Source organism: Pelodiscus sinensis, chromosome 6, assembly GCF_052426305.1.
Source record: "Pelodiscus sinensis isolate ZL-2025 chromosome 6, ASM5242630v1, whole genome shotgun sequence".
NCBI classification, from domain to species: Eukaryota; Metazoa; Chordata; order Testudines; family Trionychidae; genus Pelodiscus; species Pelodiscus sinensis.
Window position 1 is genome coordinate 87,790,160 of NC_143057.1, and position 17,369 is coordinate 87,807,528.

General features: G+C 43.6%; 1 protein-coding gene across 10 annotated transcripts in view; it reads right to left on the minus strand.

Moving 5' to 3' along the window:
- LHFPL2 (LHFPL tetraspan subfamily member 2) overlaps window positions 1-17,369 on the minus strand; it is a 211,927-nt gene that overhangs the window by 22,098 nt on the left and 172,460 nt on the right. For all 10 annotated transcript variants that reach the window (XM_089779366.1, XM_006119133.5, XM_089779365.1 and 7 more), the window contains one exon: window positions 15,907-16,668. In XM_089779366.1, coding sequence (XP_089635492.1) covers window positions 15,907-16,336 — 430 coding nt within the window. In that variant the 5' untranslated portion in view covers window positions 16,337-16,668. The remainder of the gene's footprint in view (window positions 1-15,906; window positions 16,669-17,369) is intronic.

Below are 17,369 nucleotides of genomic sequence, written 5' to 3' on the forward strand. Positions count from 1 at the left end.
AAACCATGTTTCCAAAATATCTTTAAAAAGTCACTACTCTTGATTATCAGAAGAAAAATAATTTCTTCACAGCTCCCTTCATAAAAACAGACTGAGAATAAACTCTCCACATTCAGTTTTAACTAAACTAATCCTTTTGTTCACGAAGCCTACCGCTTGACTGTGAATATGGCAAGTGTTTATAGAACCTGTGTAAGCTCACTAATCTGGGTAAGTTCACTAATCATTCCAAACAGAGCTAGAATGCAGAAATGGTGTTGAGAATGCAGGGGTGGGTGTGAAAGATGGAAGAAAAGGCTAATAACCAGGATACTATGTGCTATAATAGGAGTGGACTATACACTGCCACTAGAAACGAAACTGCTGCTGTGAAGCAGCCTCTGTCCATGAGGAGTTTGGACCTCCTGTGTACAAGGGCTGCTTGTAATCAGTAAGTCCGTAATTAGTAAGAGTTGTTGCTATTGAACACCATAAAGCATTCCTGCTTTTCTTTCATGAGCTGAATTTTCTCCCCCACCTCCTCTCTTTCTAGCCCATGGCGATGCCCAAAGGAATACAAGGTGAGGATTGTGCCTAACATCTCCAGCACAACTGCATAGACATATAATCTTGTTACCAGTCTCATTTCAAATCAGTTTTCTCTCTGACCTAGTGGAGCAAAACGTAGCATTCCATATTTATAAAAATTAAGACTACAATAAGTAAAAAGCATCTGATGCCATTACATACCAATGTGCCATACAAATCTGTGATACATTAGTAATTAAACATTCAGTTTGTACTGTGAATTATATATACAGGAAGTTTTTCAGTTATGAGTGGAACTACAGGACCTATGGCTCTTTGACCACAAGGCAACATGAATGATTCTGCCCATAGAACAACATTTCTCAAATGGGGGCCTGTGGACAAGGATACTCTGGGTTTCTGGCCCCACTAATCAACTCCCACCTACTCCTTCCCAGTGCCTCCTACATGACCAGGAGCAGCTATTCAGAAGCATGCATCAGGCACTGGTTGGGGAGTAGGGACAGGACTCGCTCTGGGGAGGGGTGGAGAGAGGCGGGGAAGCGGAGAGGCAATAGTGGAACAGGGAGGGGAGTGGGAAGAGGTGGGGTGAGAGTGGTCTGGAGCTGAGGAGGAAGCTTGGGGGGTCTGTGAAAATCTATGTCAAAATGAGGGTCCTCAGGTTGCTAAAGTTTGAGTGCTGTTGCCCTAGAACAGTGGTCGGCAACCCGCGGCTCGCGAGCCACATGCGGCTCTTTACACTCTTTAATGCGGCTCTTCTGTGTGCCGGGCGCCCGCTCCCCTCCCTCCTCTCGGGCGGCCGCCCCAAAAGTCTAGTTACTAGACCAAACCGCAATTCAAACCGCATTTGGAGTGGGGCGGGGCCGCAGGGGGCGGGTGGGCGGGGGCCGGGATCCAATGGGGCTCCGGGGGCGGGGCCTCACCTGGGAAGGGGGCCGGGTGGTGTTTCTCGGCACCTCCTGCTGCTCAGCGCCGCTTCGTGTGAGTGCCGGGCCGGGGGACAGTGAGACGGGGGGGGGGCGGGAATAGGAGGGCATAGAGATAGTGGGGGGGGGGGGAAGGAAGGGGGCTAGAGGCGGGGACGGGGGGGGGGGCGCCGCCCGGGCAGAGTGGCGGGTGGAGGAACCGTGGGACGGAGGGGAAGATGGGGCGGGGGGAGAAGGAGGGGCAGGGGCGGGGAAAGGAGGGCAGTGGGGCGGGGGGGGGGAAATGGAGGGGGCAGGGGCGGAGGGGGAGAAAGGAGGGGGCAGGGGCAGTGGGGCGGGTGGGGAATGGAGGGGGCAGGGGCGGAGGGGGAAAATGGAGGGGGCAGGGGCAGTGGGACGGGTGGGGAGAAAGGAGGGGGCAGGGGCAGTGGGGGGGTGGCGCCCGGGGCAGCACGGCGCCCGGCCGGACACACAGCGGGGCGGGGGAGTGGACGAGACAGGGGCACTGGGAAGGGGTAGAGGACGGGGCGGGTCAGTGAGGCGGGCGGGGACGGAGAGGGCAGACGGGGAAGTGGCAGGAAGGGCGGGGTGCGGGAAAGGACCGTGCGGACGCGTGGAGGAGGGGCAGATCAGACACTTCTTTTCGTTGCGGGAAGTCGGGGTGTCTGCATTGTATGGTCGGGGGGTGGTGGCGTTGGGGTCTCTACACGGAGCTGCCTGTCTCTGGTGCTGGGACCCCAGTCTCTTGGGGCGGGCTGCCTTTGCTCGCGGGTCTCACTCCTTGCTTCACAGCTCGTTTGTTTTGTTGCGGAGCCTTTTCTCAGCCGAGACCCCCACCCTGGCTGGCCTGTGCTGCTGTTGCGCTTTGAACGTTATGCTAAGCATTTTAGCATTTAGTTTGAACCTGTGTAAAACACTCCTGGGCAGATAAACGGCCCGGGAGAGTAGAGGGGTGGATTTTAGCGATGCTTCATTCTGAATTTTTGCTTGGTCTGAAATGAGAGAAGAAGTTTCTTTCTGTGTGAATTAAACAGTCTGTAAAATACTAGTTCTTTCTTATCGTAATCACTTGGAGGGGCCTGTGCAAAGATACTCAGTGCAGAAGGTCCCTTATCATGATAGCCAGAGACCCGACAACACACAGATATCTCTAAGAAGTGTTAACAAGAACAGCCGGGATTCTGGAAACTGGAAGCTCTCTAAAAATCCAGTGCAGTCTTCACCCTTGAGGTTACTCACTTCTTGCAATTGAACAATGAAAATAGGGCGATTGGGTTGCAGGATTTGGTTTTTTTTATTGTAGCCTTTCTGTAATTGTTCCAGTGAGTTAATGCACTTCCTCATGTTTGGATTGCAGATACTGCTGGGGAAGCTTTGTTTATTTAAAACTGACCTGCTGGGAGGGGGTTGTTCCTTTTGTGCTGCTTTGTGATGTGTAACTGTAGCCTGAACATTTTAAGGTTTTATTTGCTTTCTGTGACCTTATAGTTAGGAATTTCAAGCTTGAGATGTGAATTTGGACAGAGGGAGACTGATCTGAAATACTGAGCTGGCAGCATAGAGATGGTAGTTGAACTTCTTTGCAATTTAGTTTACTTGGCTATAAGGTATAGATGAAGAGCCCTATACAACTTCCACAGAAAGATGGAGTGGGGATGAGGATTTTCAGAAAGACCTATTGATGGAGGATTAGAGATGTAGGGGAATCAGAAGAGAACAGTTCACTGCTGAGGAAAAGGGTTTTAACTCATGCTCACTAAGGCACAGCAATTTAGCTTTAAACTTGGGTTAGCAGTGCTAGCTCATCTGAGGCTGCCCTATAGACTTTAACAGTATACTAATAAGAGTTAAATGCTGTGTTGCTGTATGTTCACTGTTTTGTCCTAAATTAGCTACCCTTGAGTTAAGCATACTTTTTTTATGTAGACATACCCAAGAGTGGTGAAAAGGCATACTTGCATGCAGAATATTCTCAATAAAAACTTATTGAAACTAAAAACAGTGTACCATCCTATGTATTTTCGGGTTTAAAAATGTGGCTCTCAAAATAAATTTCAATCGTGGTTTTGGCGAGATTTGGCTCAGTTGAAAAAAAGGTTGCCCACCACTGCCCTAGAAGGAGCAAAGGAAAGTAACAATGGATGTTTCACAACACTAGATATAAAGAACCCTTCCCACCATTGCCACTCTGGTGCATGCCAGCCCACTGATTAGCATATACAAGCTGTATCCTTCTCAGCTGAAAAGTACATGCCTGACATGCTGCTTAGGGATGGCTCAATCAACATTTGGGTTTTCTAAAAAAAAGTAGGCTTATGAGCAGTGTTCCCTGTAAGCTGAGCAGCAGCACAGCTTCACAGGTGATTAATCAGCCCAGACCAGTCAGAGGCTCAGGGCTCCCTGCAAGGAGCTGACTGACTGGGCAGGGATGATTAATCACATGTGGAGTTGTGCAGCTGCCCAGCTTAGAGGGAACTGCCTATGAGGCTGCTTTAGGTGTCATCAAAGAGTGATGGCCCACACTATGAGAAGAATAAAGGTGACTCAAAGCCCCCTTGTTTTCCCCCACTGCCACATGGCATTCCCATGTCAAGAGCAAGAACAGAGCAACCAACTGACAGGCCCTCAGAGCTAACAGGGATTCTTTAAACTGTTTCTGGTTTTTCAATGAAAACAAACCTTCACTGGCTATAAACTAAATTTGTAGCTTTTATAAACATATATATTTATAGTTTAAATAGTCCTCTGCAGTGTTTGCACCTCACATGTTACTAGCTCTACAAAGCAATTAAACATCTAGGGCTGGACTGGCTCAGCTGACTCAGGCTCACAGTGCTACAGAATTGCTGTGTAGACTCTTAGGTTCAGGCTGGAGACTGAATGTCTGCATGGCAATGGTTAGCTCCACAGCCCAATCCCCATGAACATGAGTCAGCTGACCCAGGCCAACCTTGGCTGTGCATGGGTCTTTTATTCCAGTGTAGCTCTTGAATACGTGCTTGCTATTCTATTTTCCTTCTCCCAATGTTTAAAAGGGGACAGCCAGAATTGTAATACCTAAAAATCTTAGACGAAAAAACAAGGGGCTTTAGAAGTGCCCCATTATCTCTTTAGCCTGGCTACTTGAGACTTTCAGGACACCTCAGTAAAGTTAGTAAAATCTGGTATCATATGGAGCAAGATAAAATGTTCTTCAGTGGAAAAAAATACTCCACACAAGACTACGAAAGGGCCTTGACTTACTCTGTAGCTTACAAGATACATTTACTAAGACTTAATATAAAATAATGTCATTGCCAAACCAAACCAGTGAAGACAGAATGCATATAATCTGCTGGGCCTCCACTGACACACACCAAGAGTTACGATGATCTTAATAAAGAGGCAGGGGCATAAGTAGCTGTTCTGGAAGGGAGCATGCAAGATATGACTTTGGAGCCCCATCTCCTCTCACGGCTCACCTCTTGAGCATTACTGCTTAGCTAATGTTAATTATTTTATCCAAATAAGTTTGCACAGTTCTAATTGTGCCTAGTACTTTTCAGGGTTAAAAGTAAATTCAGTTTCTTATAGGTACTGTATTGCACCATCCTGAGGGGGGCATGATATGACAGTACCTGTAAGAAATTTAAGTGGAGTGTGGGGGGCTCAGGGCAGCAGGAATGTGGGGATGAAAGAATCAGGGCAGGGGGATAGATATGGGGGGTCAGCGGGGGGGGGAGGAGGTCAGGGCAGAGGTGGGGGATCAGGGCACAGGCATGTAGGGGGTTCAGGAATAAAAGCAGGGTAAGGGGAATGGTGGGGATTTAAGAATAAAGGCAGAGGGCTGGGCATGGAGGGCTCAGGACGGGGCTGGAAGGTGGAAGGGCTCAGGGCAGTAGGGTTTAGGAATAAGTGCAGAACGTAGGGGATCGGGGCAGGGGGAATGTGGGGAATTCAGGAATAAGATTGGGGGCTGGAGGATGTATGGGTGAGTGGGGGGACAAGGGCACCATTTGGGGAGGGCAGAAGGAGGCTGCAGCTGCACACTCTGAGTTGCTGCTGTTCTTCTCCTGGGCAGCTGGGAGTGTACTTTCTGCATCTGCTTATTGGTTAATCATTTAACTGGCTACACTATTACATCCCTAATGGGGAGCAAATCAATGTAACAATGAGAGTGATGAATTGACAGGCGGGGAGAGTCGGGAAGAGAAGAGGAGAGGGTGAATGTCAGAAGAAAGAGAAGAATGTAAGAAAAAGAGCAGAAAACAGAGGAGAGAGGAAGAGACAAGAAGGAAAAAGAGGAAGTACTTAGTGCAGGAGGTTTACAAACAGACACACACAGAGAATCAATTATAAATAAACATGATTGATCTACAAATAGAGAGTAAAAATACTGTAAAAAGACTGCGACTGAGAAAAAGCCAAAAGGATGCCAAGTGGTCGGTATGTATTGTTTTTCTCTCACCTAGTCCTGCACCATGTCCTAGTTTTATTCTTAAAAAGAAAGCAATGGGACTGTTGGGCATCCTTTTCTGTCTGTCTCCTCCTCTGCAAATTTCAACTGTCATCCCTGCTTTCCCTCTACACTCAAACACGCCATTTACCCAAGTGAACATTTTGTTTTGGATATCTAAACACACTAACTTCCCTTGTATTTCAATTTGTCATCATATAACACTGAAATGGAAAATGGCACAATGACCAACATTTCCATTTAGTAAAAATATGAATTTTTATAAAAATAATAAAAGAAGCAAAACACATATATATACACACACACTCACCACATGCGAAAATTTTCATTCTATCACACCAGAACACATACCACACCACCCAAACAAATTCTGCCAGCTGTTTTAGAGATGCTAAAATGCGGGTAATTGGGTAAACATGTAACCACTGAACGTGTCAGCAGTTCCAGTTATCTGCATCAGCAATGTTGGGGTGGCAGCCAGCTCTCTGGGAGCTTGTGTGCGTTGGAAGCCTGCTTTTAAGCTGGCTCCCAGTGAGCCCTGGCTCCACCTGCAACCCTGTTCCTGGGGTGCTAGCTGCCACCCTCACGCTGCTGCCTCTGATACAGAGGCACCAACGTGTGGTGGCAGATGGTTCCCCAGGAGCGGGGAGGGAGCCTGTATGTAACCGTGAACATTAACAGTTAAATCTAGGCTTTTCAGTTAACTATTTACATGTTTACACTTTCACATCCCTGTTTTTTATAGGACAACATTTCTTTTCAAGCCACTCATACTGTACCTCTATTTCACTGGCTGTTTAGCATGCTATATATTTAAGGTTAGTACAGCTTACCTTCTCTGACATATTCAGTCCTCCTTCCTGAGTCTGAACTTTCAGCAGCCAAGCATGTATTAGCTGTCACACTGGCATGTGGCCACGTGAAGTTAGAGGACGTTTTATTCCACACTGTTCGGAACACTACAGAAATTAAGGGTCTGTCACGATTTCCACTATAACACCTCCTCCCACCCCAACACAATTTGTTTCTTTGTTTAAGAATTTAGAACAAGGGCATTAAATGAAACATTAGAGGTTGAATTTCAGAAGGAAACTTGCATTTTCAAAATAAAATAAAAATTTGGGCCTCGTTTCTATATGTTTGTAAAACAAATAGAGGTTTACTGGATTTGGTACCTTACTGCATCTACTTAACTGAATTGCTGCTTCTGTTTCAACACAATGAATCTTTTTCTCCACCCCATTTGTCCAGCATCTATTTCCCTTAGTCCACAAGTAGCAAATCTCCAAGCAAATCTATGGCATATTTTACCTCCCTGCTCCCTAGCATTTCCCTATTGCCACTAGCAGAGTCTGCCCCTTGATTTCCCATATCCACTTACAGCTTCTGGTCTCAATGGGCTACCCAGTGCTATAATTCCAAAACCCTTCTTCCCTCAGGTCCCAACAGCTCCCATCATTCATATCACGGTTCCATAGGAAATTCTAATATCCCAACTCCTTTACAAGACCCTATTTCCTCCAGTTCACCTCCCAGTCCCCTGGCAAACTCCAGTACATTTCCGCCCCCTCTGTTTATCCTCCTGCCTCCACAGCAAATTCTGACGGACTCTCTGCTTCCTTCTCAAATTTCTCAGCAAACTTTCAATTCCCACTCTGTATCCCAGCAGTTCTCAATCACACCTCCCTGCCACACCACAATTCCCAGAGACCTAGCCAGTTCTACTCCTCCGCTGCACACTTCCAGTCCTGACTACATATGGATTCCTCCACTTGCTACATGCAATCCCTCATCCATCCTTTGCTCCCAGCCACAACCATTCCCATCTGACACACACAAGTTCAGCTCGCCTTCCTCTTCTCAAAAGGGAATGAGGGCAGAAACTCATACAAACTCCTCCAGCACTTTGGGGTTTTAGTTGCTCATGCAAATCATGGGCAGGTTTGTCATATTAAAAAGTGCTAGAAAATGACAGGCTACACCTCCTGGAGAAAAAAAAATCTATGAAGAGTGGCTACATTTTGGGGCCAATAAAATTTCAAGTTGTCCATGTAAATGGAGAAATAATTAAGCTCTTTGTTACTGGAAACACCAATGTTAATCATCCATAAGGCACCATACACATTTATGGCACTCTAGAAACAATAAAAACTGCTTGGCTATCGAAGATAGAAGAGGATATTTTGGTGCCCATAAATTGTTCAGCGTGGAATGTCACAGTTTTTTATGCATTTGTTCATACATATGAAGTATTGATAGTCCTTGCCCTGATTATTTTTTGTTTCTGTGTATTAAACTGTACTCACAGTTTCTCTCAGTAGACTTCTAGTCTGTTCAATTCTGAACGTTGACCTCCTTTCTTTATCCTGTCTGCACCTTCCTTCCTCTTTCCCAACCTGTTTTTCTGTCATAAGCACATTTCATCAAGTGCCTTGCATATTTATTCCTCCAAAGACGATCTGTCATGAGCACGTAATAGTGACCCTTTTGGCACTCTCCTAAACTCCTAGTCCAAACTGAACAGTATGTGTACATATACACAATATGAGTTTTAGTGCCTTATTAACATCACTGGATTAGTTTCCATTGCTGTTAAAGCTGGCACTAAAATTTAAGTACAGTAGAGTCCCTATTATCCGACCTAAACGGGACTGACACATGGTCGGATTACTGAATATGTCGGATGATACGGACTCTATTTTAGAGAGCAACGGAACAGCTGATGCCGCTCCTGCCAGGACGAAGCGTCACTGGCAGAGCAGCATCAGCTGTTCCGTTGCTCTCAAGGAGCAGTTGCTGCCGCTCCTGCCAGGACGCTTCCAGGCAGGAGCGGCAGCAGCTGCTCCTAGAGAGCGACAGGGAAGCAAGCAGGGCTGTTCTCCCGGCCCACGCTGTATCCGACCCTGCTGCTTCTGGGGACAAAGTCCCCGGGAGCTGCAGGGTCGGATAAAGCGGAGTGTCGGATTACCGGGTGTCGGTTAATCTGGACTCCACTGTACAGGACTTAAGTTTAAAAAGAATTATATTTTATTTGACAAGCCAGTTTAACAAGAATTTAAATTAACTCCAGCATTTACATTATATTATATTAAATATTTTGAAAGAGGGAACATATTTAAATCTGAAACTTTCCTGAGGCAACAAGGAGAGATGCAAAGTGATTATCGTTCTCCATAGCAGACACACAAAATAAAAATAAATTATGTCTACACACTTTCAACAAAAACCAACATATTACATCACCTACACTATTATTTTACCACTATCCTTTTCAACATAAATGATTCGGTTGTTACACACAGATGGATTCAACTATGGGTTACAGATTGTTTAAATGCATGATCTTATTTGATTGCTCTTAACTTTGCCTGTTACTAGGTTATTGGATTTTCTTGTTCTATAGTTAAAAGCTGGGTAACCTTTTGGACTTTGTGGGAGAACACCTGCATTCTGGAAGTCCACTGCAGCAATTTTTGACACAATTTGTATAGCTATAACAAACAACTAGCTTACATCCTCACTATGTCACATAAAAACAACCATTCTTTGGAAAAAATGAAACCTGGAGAGATGCTTGCTAAGGAAACTGGAACTGATACAGCAAAGCCTGTTGGTGGAGGGCACCCAACTGTGCTGTCCTGACATATTAAAATGGATGATAAAGAGCTGAGGCTAAAATGATCAGTGACTAGATTATTCTACTAAGATGCAGCAAATATAAACAACTAAAAAAAAGCAGAGTTTTTCCTCATGAGAAATACAGAGAGGCACAAATTCACTCTAAATCATTGTTATTAACAAAACATTCAGTCTGTGGTCTGTAAAGGGCAGAACAGCATCATGGGAAACTAAGAGGAGGAGCACCATGGGGAACAATGATTCCTGGAGAAGAGGATAGGATTAGAGGGAGGAAACATTAAAGGGGGCGGGAGGATAGAGCATGGTGGGGACTCAGGTACAGGGTACTGGGATCCTGGAAAGGGCTTCACATGGAAAGAGGGCAAGTCACATGATGGACAACTGTTTGAAGCAAACAGATTCAGCTGAGGGGAATGGAATGGATTCAAAGTATGGCTGAATTTCAGTGGAAAAAACTGATATTCATTGTGGAGGAAAAATTAAGCCTCTGAACATGGGAGATTTTTTTATTTGTCCTGGGATGAGGGAAAACTGTGGTGATGATGATGATAAACAGCAAATCCGATAATGGCTTGGTGAGTGGAGAGTTGTAATCACTACTACTGACAAGCTGAGAATTTGCACATCCTGTTATTTTTGTGTCACCCCATCTGCTCCATGCTACCCAGGTCTGCTTGTTTATCTCATCACCTGTAATGTCTTGTCTTCTAAGCGCTAAGATCCTTGAGGCAGGGATTATTGTTTATTATATGTTTCTACAATGCCAAACATAATGGGAGTCTCCACCTGATTGTGGGGATTAGCTGCTAATTCAAAGTAAATGTTAAATAATACTGTGAGAGGGAAAGGCTTTGAGTGTAAGCGTGTAGAGAACTAATTTTTGGAGTCCTGCACAGAAACAAAATTTGTATCCATATCTGCAAAAGTGAACCGCAAATATCTGCATCTACAACTACGGATGTGGATACTCACGGATATAAAGAAGATATCTGCAAATCTGCAGGGTTCTAGATTCAAAATCTGTATCCATAGCTGCAAAAATGAGCTGCAGATATCCACATCCATATCTGCAGATGTGGATACCCATAGACATAAAGTGGATATCTTCAGACTTGCAGGGCTCTACTGGTTTTAAAGTATAGGGGTCCCAGTTTGGCAGCAAAGGAGGACAAGGAAAGGAAGTCCACAAGACAGCTCTCTAATAAAAAAAGGTCTAGGATGTAATCAGTAAGCATCACCCTTACCAGATGCTGCTTACCAGTGACTAGTTAACTGGTGATCTGGCCGGGCGGAAGCAGCCTCCATGCCCAACCACATTGTGCCACAGGCTGGGGGCACTCCAGCCCAACCAGGCCCATAGCGCTGTGTCACAAACAGAGAGCACTCCAGCCCAGCCAGAAGCTTTCCGCCAGCGGAGTGGTGGGCCCAACTTGGCTAGAGCAGCCCCTGCCCATGGGGGGCTCAGGCCAAGCAGCCCTCCACCACCTGTTGTGGGCTTGGCTTGGCCTGCCCTGGCTGGAGCAGCCCGCAGTTCAGCAAGCTCAGCCGGGCTGGAGTAGCCCTCTACCCATGCCACAAGTGGGAGACTGCTCCAGCCTGACTGGGCCCACTGAACCATGCCACATCCTGGGGCACTCCAGCCCAGCCACACCCTGCCTGCAGGATCCTGGACAAGCAGGTAACTGGTTCAATGTAACATTTAATTGGTTGACTGATTAACTGGGATTTTACATCCCTATCACAATCCACACTATGAAAGGGTTTTAGAACCTGTGGGCTACATCCTCCATTTAATAGGCCTGGGTGGTAATATATTCATGTTTCAGCAAAGAAAGGAAGTTATAATTCAAATGGAAGTAACAAATTAAACATCATTTTATTTTGTTTGTAAAACTCTGTCAGAATTACATTGTCCTGTTCCCTATATGGACACAGACTGGCCTGTTGATGTTTCAGAGTTCAGACAATGTCAAGTTATTCACACTGCTAATCCAGTTTCATTGTTCCGCAGTGTGGTTAGGGTGTCCCTGAAGGCCTTGCTGACAAGTCCCAGCCCACACATTCATAAACCAGTTTGAAATCATTAGGGCAGATTACTGTTTCAGCCAAATTCATATAAATGAAGGACAGTATCTGGCTGGCATTCAAACTCAGTGCTGCCTATTTGCTATCTATTTAGAGCCTGGACTTCACTTTTGTTTTTTAATCAGTCTTATAGGTATATTTAAAAAAAAAAAAAAACAAAGGTTTATAATGAGCAGTCTCATAAGGAAATAATATTGTACCACAGATTGAAGTCTGATGTCACTGTAGAAAGCCTTGCTTTTTTAAACAAGTTCCATTCGTAGTCAAGACACAAGATTAAGAGACAAACCAGAATGCCATGATCAGAAGGTGTTATAGTAACACAATCTACTTCAATTGCAAATTCTTTTGGTGGGGATTATGTTTTCATTAAAGGTGTCTATACTGCTTAACATAATGGGGTCCCAAATCCTGATTTGGACATCTAAGTACTATCATAATGCAAATAAATAAACAAATGATAAGATGCACATAACACCCACTGACTATTGATAATGAGTTGCCTACCACTTGACAGTTAGTATGGTAACCTACTTTGAATTATTTGCTCATCAATTAATATGTGTATTTTAAAACACTGTATCATTTACCCCAGCATTCCAAGTGTTTTAGTCACCTTAAAAACAGATTGCATGCTTCACAAAGACATTCAAATGAATGCTTATCCAGTCTCTTAGATGCTAGGTGATAATTATTTATCTAATGATATGGTTCCACTCTTTGGAGCAGATGACAGATTTGTTTCTTGATGGCATGATATGTTTACAAATTAAGACTTCTAGTCATATTTCTGCATTTCCACAATAAAAGGAATTGCAGGCTTAAAAGCAAGTGCTGAAAGACTTACTCAACTACAAAGGAATTTCAAGATTTTAGAAGGGTCTTTTTAAAGAAGCAGCAGATTTTTTCTATTAAGCTTTATAGTTCTGATTGTCTACAACACACAAAAAACTCTCTGTCAACTGGTTATGCATGTGGTTCTTACTTACTGACCTAAACAAGAGCACCACACATTTGTGCAAGGGTAGAAGCTGAACCAATGCCATAACAGAAGAAATGCGTTTTTTGTAATCTACAATTTCACCTCAGACAACACACAGGTCACAACCTAAGATGCTAGACAGAAATGATACATCCGGTGTCCATTATTACTTTTTTCCATGATGAATTCCAGGAATAGATTAATTTGCAGAATGTTTTTAATTATATTCGGTCCTTGTAGCAAAGATACAGAGATTTTAGATGTGATTACGTCTGCTAGATCCTTAGTTCCTATAAATGCTTGTGCTGTGGATATAGACTGTAGAGCATCACATCTTTAAAGGAAAGATGTACTTCAAAATTGCTACCACTCTCTCTCTCTCTCTCTCTCTCTCTCTCACACACACACACACACACTCACTCCCCTTTTCATTTACAGAATCACATCTGAAAGATCAGAAAACTTAAGACAACAGGTCACGACCACACATCACTGTCCTTTATGAGCTTTAATAGCTGCAACATTACTCTAGATGTGGGAATATTGTTATAAAGTTCAACCATGCTGACAGCTGTCCTCCTTCAACCATTTGGTTAAATGTTTTCCAAAATCAGGAATTGAGAAAATTAAACCTCACAGCTGCAGCAAGTCATCAGAAAAACATCTTCAGCTAACCAGATACAGCAATACTGTTGGCACAAAGCAGCAACAAATTCAGTAAAATTATCTTGAGAGAATAACTCACTAGCCACAATATGGCTGACTTCAAATCATTATATGAGCCTTTTTCATCGCAACAGTTTAAATAATATGACCTTTCAATTACCCTGGTTTATGCGATGTGGATTTATCTACACTATAAGAAGGAAGTGCTTCCATTCACAGTACTGCTCAAAAAGAATGACTAACATCTTCCCATGAAAAATGCTTTTTCCAACATATAGTTCAATTCTTGAGACCATAATTCTGGTTCAACTATAAAACATACAATCTTTTTCTCATTTTCCCTTTTCAGAGGCAAGTAGAACTGGTCCACAGTCTGGAACAGTCTTTCAAGAGACCGGTCTCCTACTAATTTTGAAATTAGAATCTTTATGAATATTCATTTCATTTAAAAAATAAGGGAATATCAGCTCAACAAAATGACAGTAGATCTGCTAATTTCCGAAATAAGTGGCAATTTAAGAAGTTTAAGAGCTAAAATGTACAATGAGATACTAAGGTCTGACATTCAGATCTGTATATTTCTGATGGTGAATTTCCAAAACAGAACGGTTAGACCAAAAAGGTGAAGTTTTTATTTTAAAAAATCCTACTCTCTAAACAGGTATATCTAGAGTCAATTTAGGGCACCACCTTACACTGGGGTAGTGCTAAGCAAGTATGAGGCCTTTATTCTCGATCTTCCGGGAGTGCCAGGGAACCATGGTTGCTACCCCACACTGTGCAATGTGCACTGCACTTGTAGCTTTGCTGGCTGCTGCCAGGCCTGACTCTCTCCTCACCCCACTTTTGTGAGTCAATGTCATGAGTCTTATAGCTGGTGGTGCCTTTGCATGCAGCCAAGGGAAGGCTTTTTCTACACTCTCAAAACTCCCATATACCTAGGGTTGCCAGATGGTTGAAACAAAAATACTGAACACCGTCCCCCCCCTCAAAAAAATACCACCAGGAAAAAATTCTGTTGAAGGAAAGAAAAAAAGGGGGTGAGGGGAGAAAAAAAAGAGACTCCAAGGCTTATTAAGCAAAAAACAAAAACAAAAAAACCGGGGAGCGGTTGAGCACTAAGACCCAGGGGAACTTCCCCTTGGTCAGCAGCCATTTTGTGCTGTCAGCCTTGCGGAACCAGGTAAGCATGGGGGCTGGGGGTTTTGGGAGCCAGGGAGGACTCGGGGTGTGGGGGGAGGGAAGGCCGGGCGCTGGGTGTTTGTAGGATTGCCAGGTGCCTGGCATTTTCACCTCCTGGGCAGGGAAAAAAAAATCAGAAAATACCAGACATTTTAGGTGTCCGGTATTCTCTGAATTTTTTTACTGGACAGGAGGCGAAAATACCAGACTGTCCGGGTGAATACCAGACAGCTGGCAACCCTACATATACCCACCCTGCTATTAGGCATATGAGCTAGTCCTCAACTGAGCACCAACTATAATTAGTTTAAGAAAGAATTAAATATGTACTCTTGCATCTTTTCTTACCATTTGGACAACAGGACATGGATTGGCTATAGAGGCATCTACCAGATTCAGCCAAATTGGTTTGCTTAAAATAAGAATTAATTTGAAATGCCAACCTTCTTTTGAACAAAACACTTTGTACTTTGGTTTCAACATATCTGCTTGAGAGCACAATCTCGAGGGAGAAGGAAAGACCTTTCTACATATCCCATTTCCTACTGCCAACCTAGTGACTCCCAAGAAGATCTATGTAAGTCTTTATGGTAATATCTGAAGAATATTCTGTGTCCTGAAATAATCAGAGTAGCATGTATAATACAAAATAATTATATGACAGTGGGTTTTTTTCCACTACATATTAATGAAGGCTCCCTGAACTACTAGCTACATCCATTAGAAAGGGAAGAATTTAGCATTCATATTTTGATTTCACCGAACAAAATTTTTGCTAAGCACCAGGAAATATGCAATAAAACCTAGTAAGATCTTACCAAATTTTCTCAAGAAACAGAAATGAAAAGTCATCAAAAGCCAATTCGTTTATTCAGTTTGTTTATTCACTGTCACTTAGGCAGTGAAAAGGTAAAATCACTGGATTCTTCAAAAGCAGCTGAACTCCTGGAGGTGTGAGGAAGGGTCTTATGTCCACAGAGCACCAGGGGTCAGACTGTGTTCTTGTATAAGTGAATGCAAGGGGAACTGTGCATGCAACTTTAGCACTATAACTTGGATTTAGTCTCACCACAACCCCAAAGAGTGAAACACACAGACAAAGAGAACTGCCTCCAGAGCTAATGGAAAAATCATTAAAGCAGCAACAGACAGAGACACTGTGTTGGTGCCAGCATTTGCTAACAACACAAAGCAACCTTAAGGAGATTAGTTCTTGTTACTGAAACACTTTTCAAAACAGAAGAAAGACTCAATCAGCAACGTAGGAAACTTTGGTCTGTTCACCTTGGCACAGAGCAATCTTTAATCCTCCTGCCAGTGTCAATGCACTACATGTTGATTAGCTTTTCAAACAAGACTTAAAATTCTTAAATACTGGCATAAAGAAGAGAGATGTATAAAATAGTTGGAGAAGTATTCAGTTCCTGTCACACCACACTTACCTGCAATCCCTTGTAGCAGCCCACAGACATTAAAGATACTTTTCTTCATAACACTCTGCACACACATTGTAAAGACAGACACAAATGCCACAGCACAGAGAATCATGATTCCTACAGCTAGGAAAATAGCGGTAGCCTGCCAGAATCCACTGGCAATCTCATTGAAGTTCTCTGCATAGGGTCCACAAAGCGTGTCTCGTCTGGAAACCTGCATATGGGGGATTCTGGTACAACGCCCATAGATGCCCAAAGTTGGATGGTAAGGCTCCTGTGAACCTCCTGTCCTGTTGTCCACATCCTCAGAGCTCACAGGCTTGGCTTTGCCAATTAGCCAATCTGCACTCATGAAAGCTATGAGCTCTGCAAAAGCCACGACAATACTCAGGAGTGTCCACAGCATTGAGCGACAAGTTACAATGACATGACACATATTGCTGTCCAGTACTTATGGTCAGTGCAGTTTGAGAGATTGAAATCCAAATCAAAGGGAAAAAATTAAATTAAAAAAAGAAAAAAATATCCACAAAAAATTCTGCTTCAGTTCTGTTCTTCCAGCTGTTTCACAATAGCAGAGAAGGAGAAGAAAAAGTTAGCTCCCCAAAGTTTTGCAAGCAGTCCAGTCATTTGTTCTCCCTGTTTAGCTTCTCCTTTGGTTGCTGAGTACTGAAGTATGTGTTTCTGCCTTAATAGTCATACTGGCACATGACGTTACAATAGTGCGGGGGAGGGCCAAGGACTGCCCACTGCTTTTACATCACACACCTGGAGAAGAGAAAGAAGATGAAAATGTTAGCAAGAGAAAAAAAAATGCTTGACTGTACCTCTGCAGCTCTGGAGAACAATCGGGTGCTTTGCAAAGATCTAAATCAACATGTGAAAGTTTAGCAAGAGCCTGTCAAATACAGCCTGCTGGAAACTTGCTAACTTCAATTCAATGGAATGATTAATCTCTTGGTGTACTGCTGCACTTACAGTATCTGTTTTGTCCCATCCTACTTGCAGCTGTTTGTCAAAAACTTCATAAGCAAGGTCCCAGCAACTCCAAACAAACAGCCACCCACAGCCCACCTGTTGAAACTATTAGCTTTTGGGAGTTTTCCAGTAAAATGTTCACACTTGTTTAGGTTGTTTATCTTAAATGACTGTTAGAGAGCTGCCCTGTATTTAGTGCTGGAACTCAAACAAGCAGAATGAGATTGGGTACCTCTCAGAAGGAGGCAGGATACAACAAGCCTTTTCATGTCAGGGTCATACGGACACACAGTGCAATGAATGACCCCAATCTCATACTATTTCACTGACACAGATTCCTAGATAGACTGCTGCCTACTGTTGCTGTTCCAGCTTAACAGTAGTACAATGGGGAATAACCCACCCACTGGAACACATACCACAGTTACAAGATTTTGGACTAGTTCTACAGAACTGACATTGCATAGTATTCTTAATCTTGTCTTAGTTTT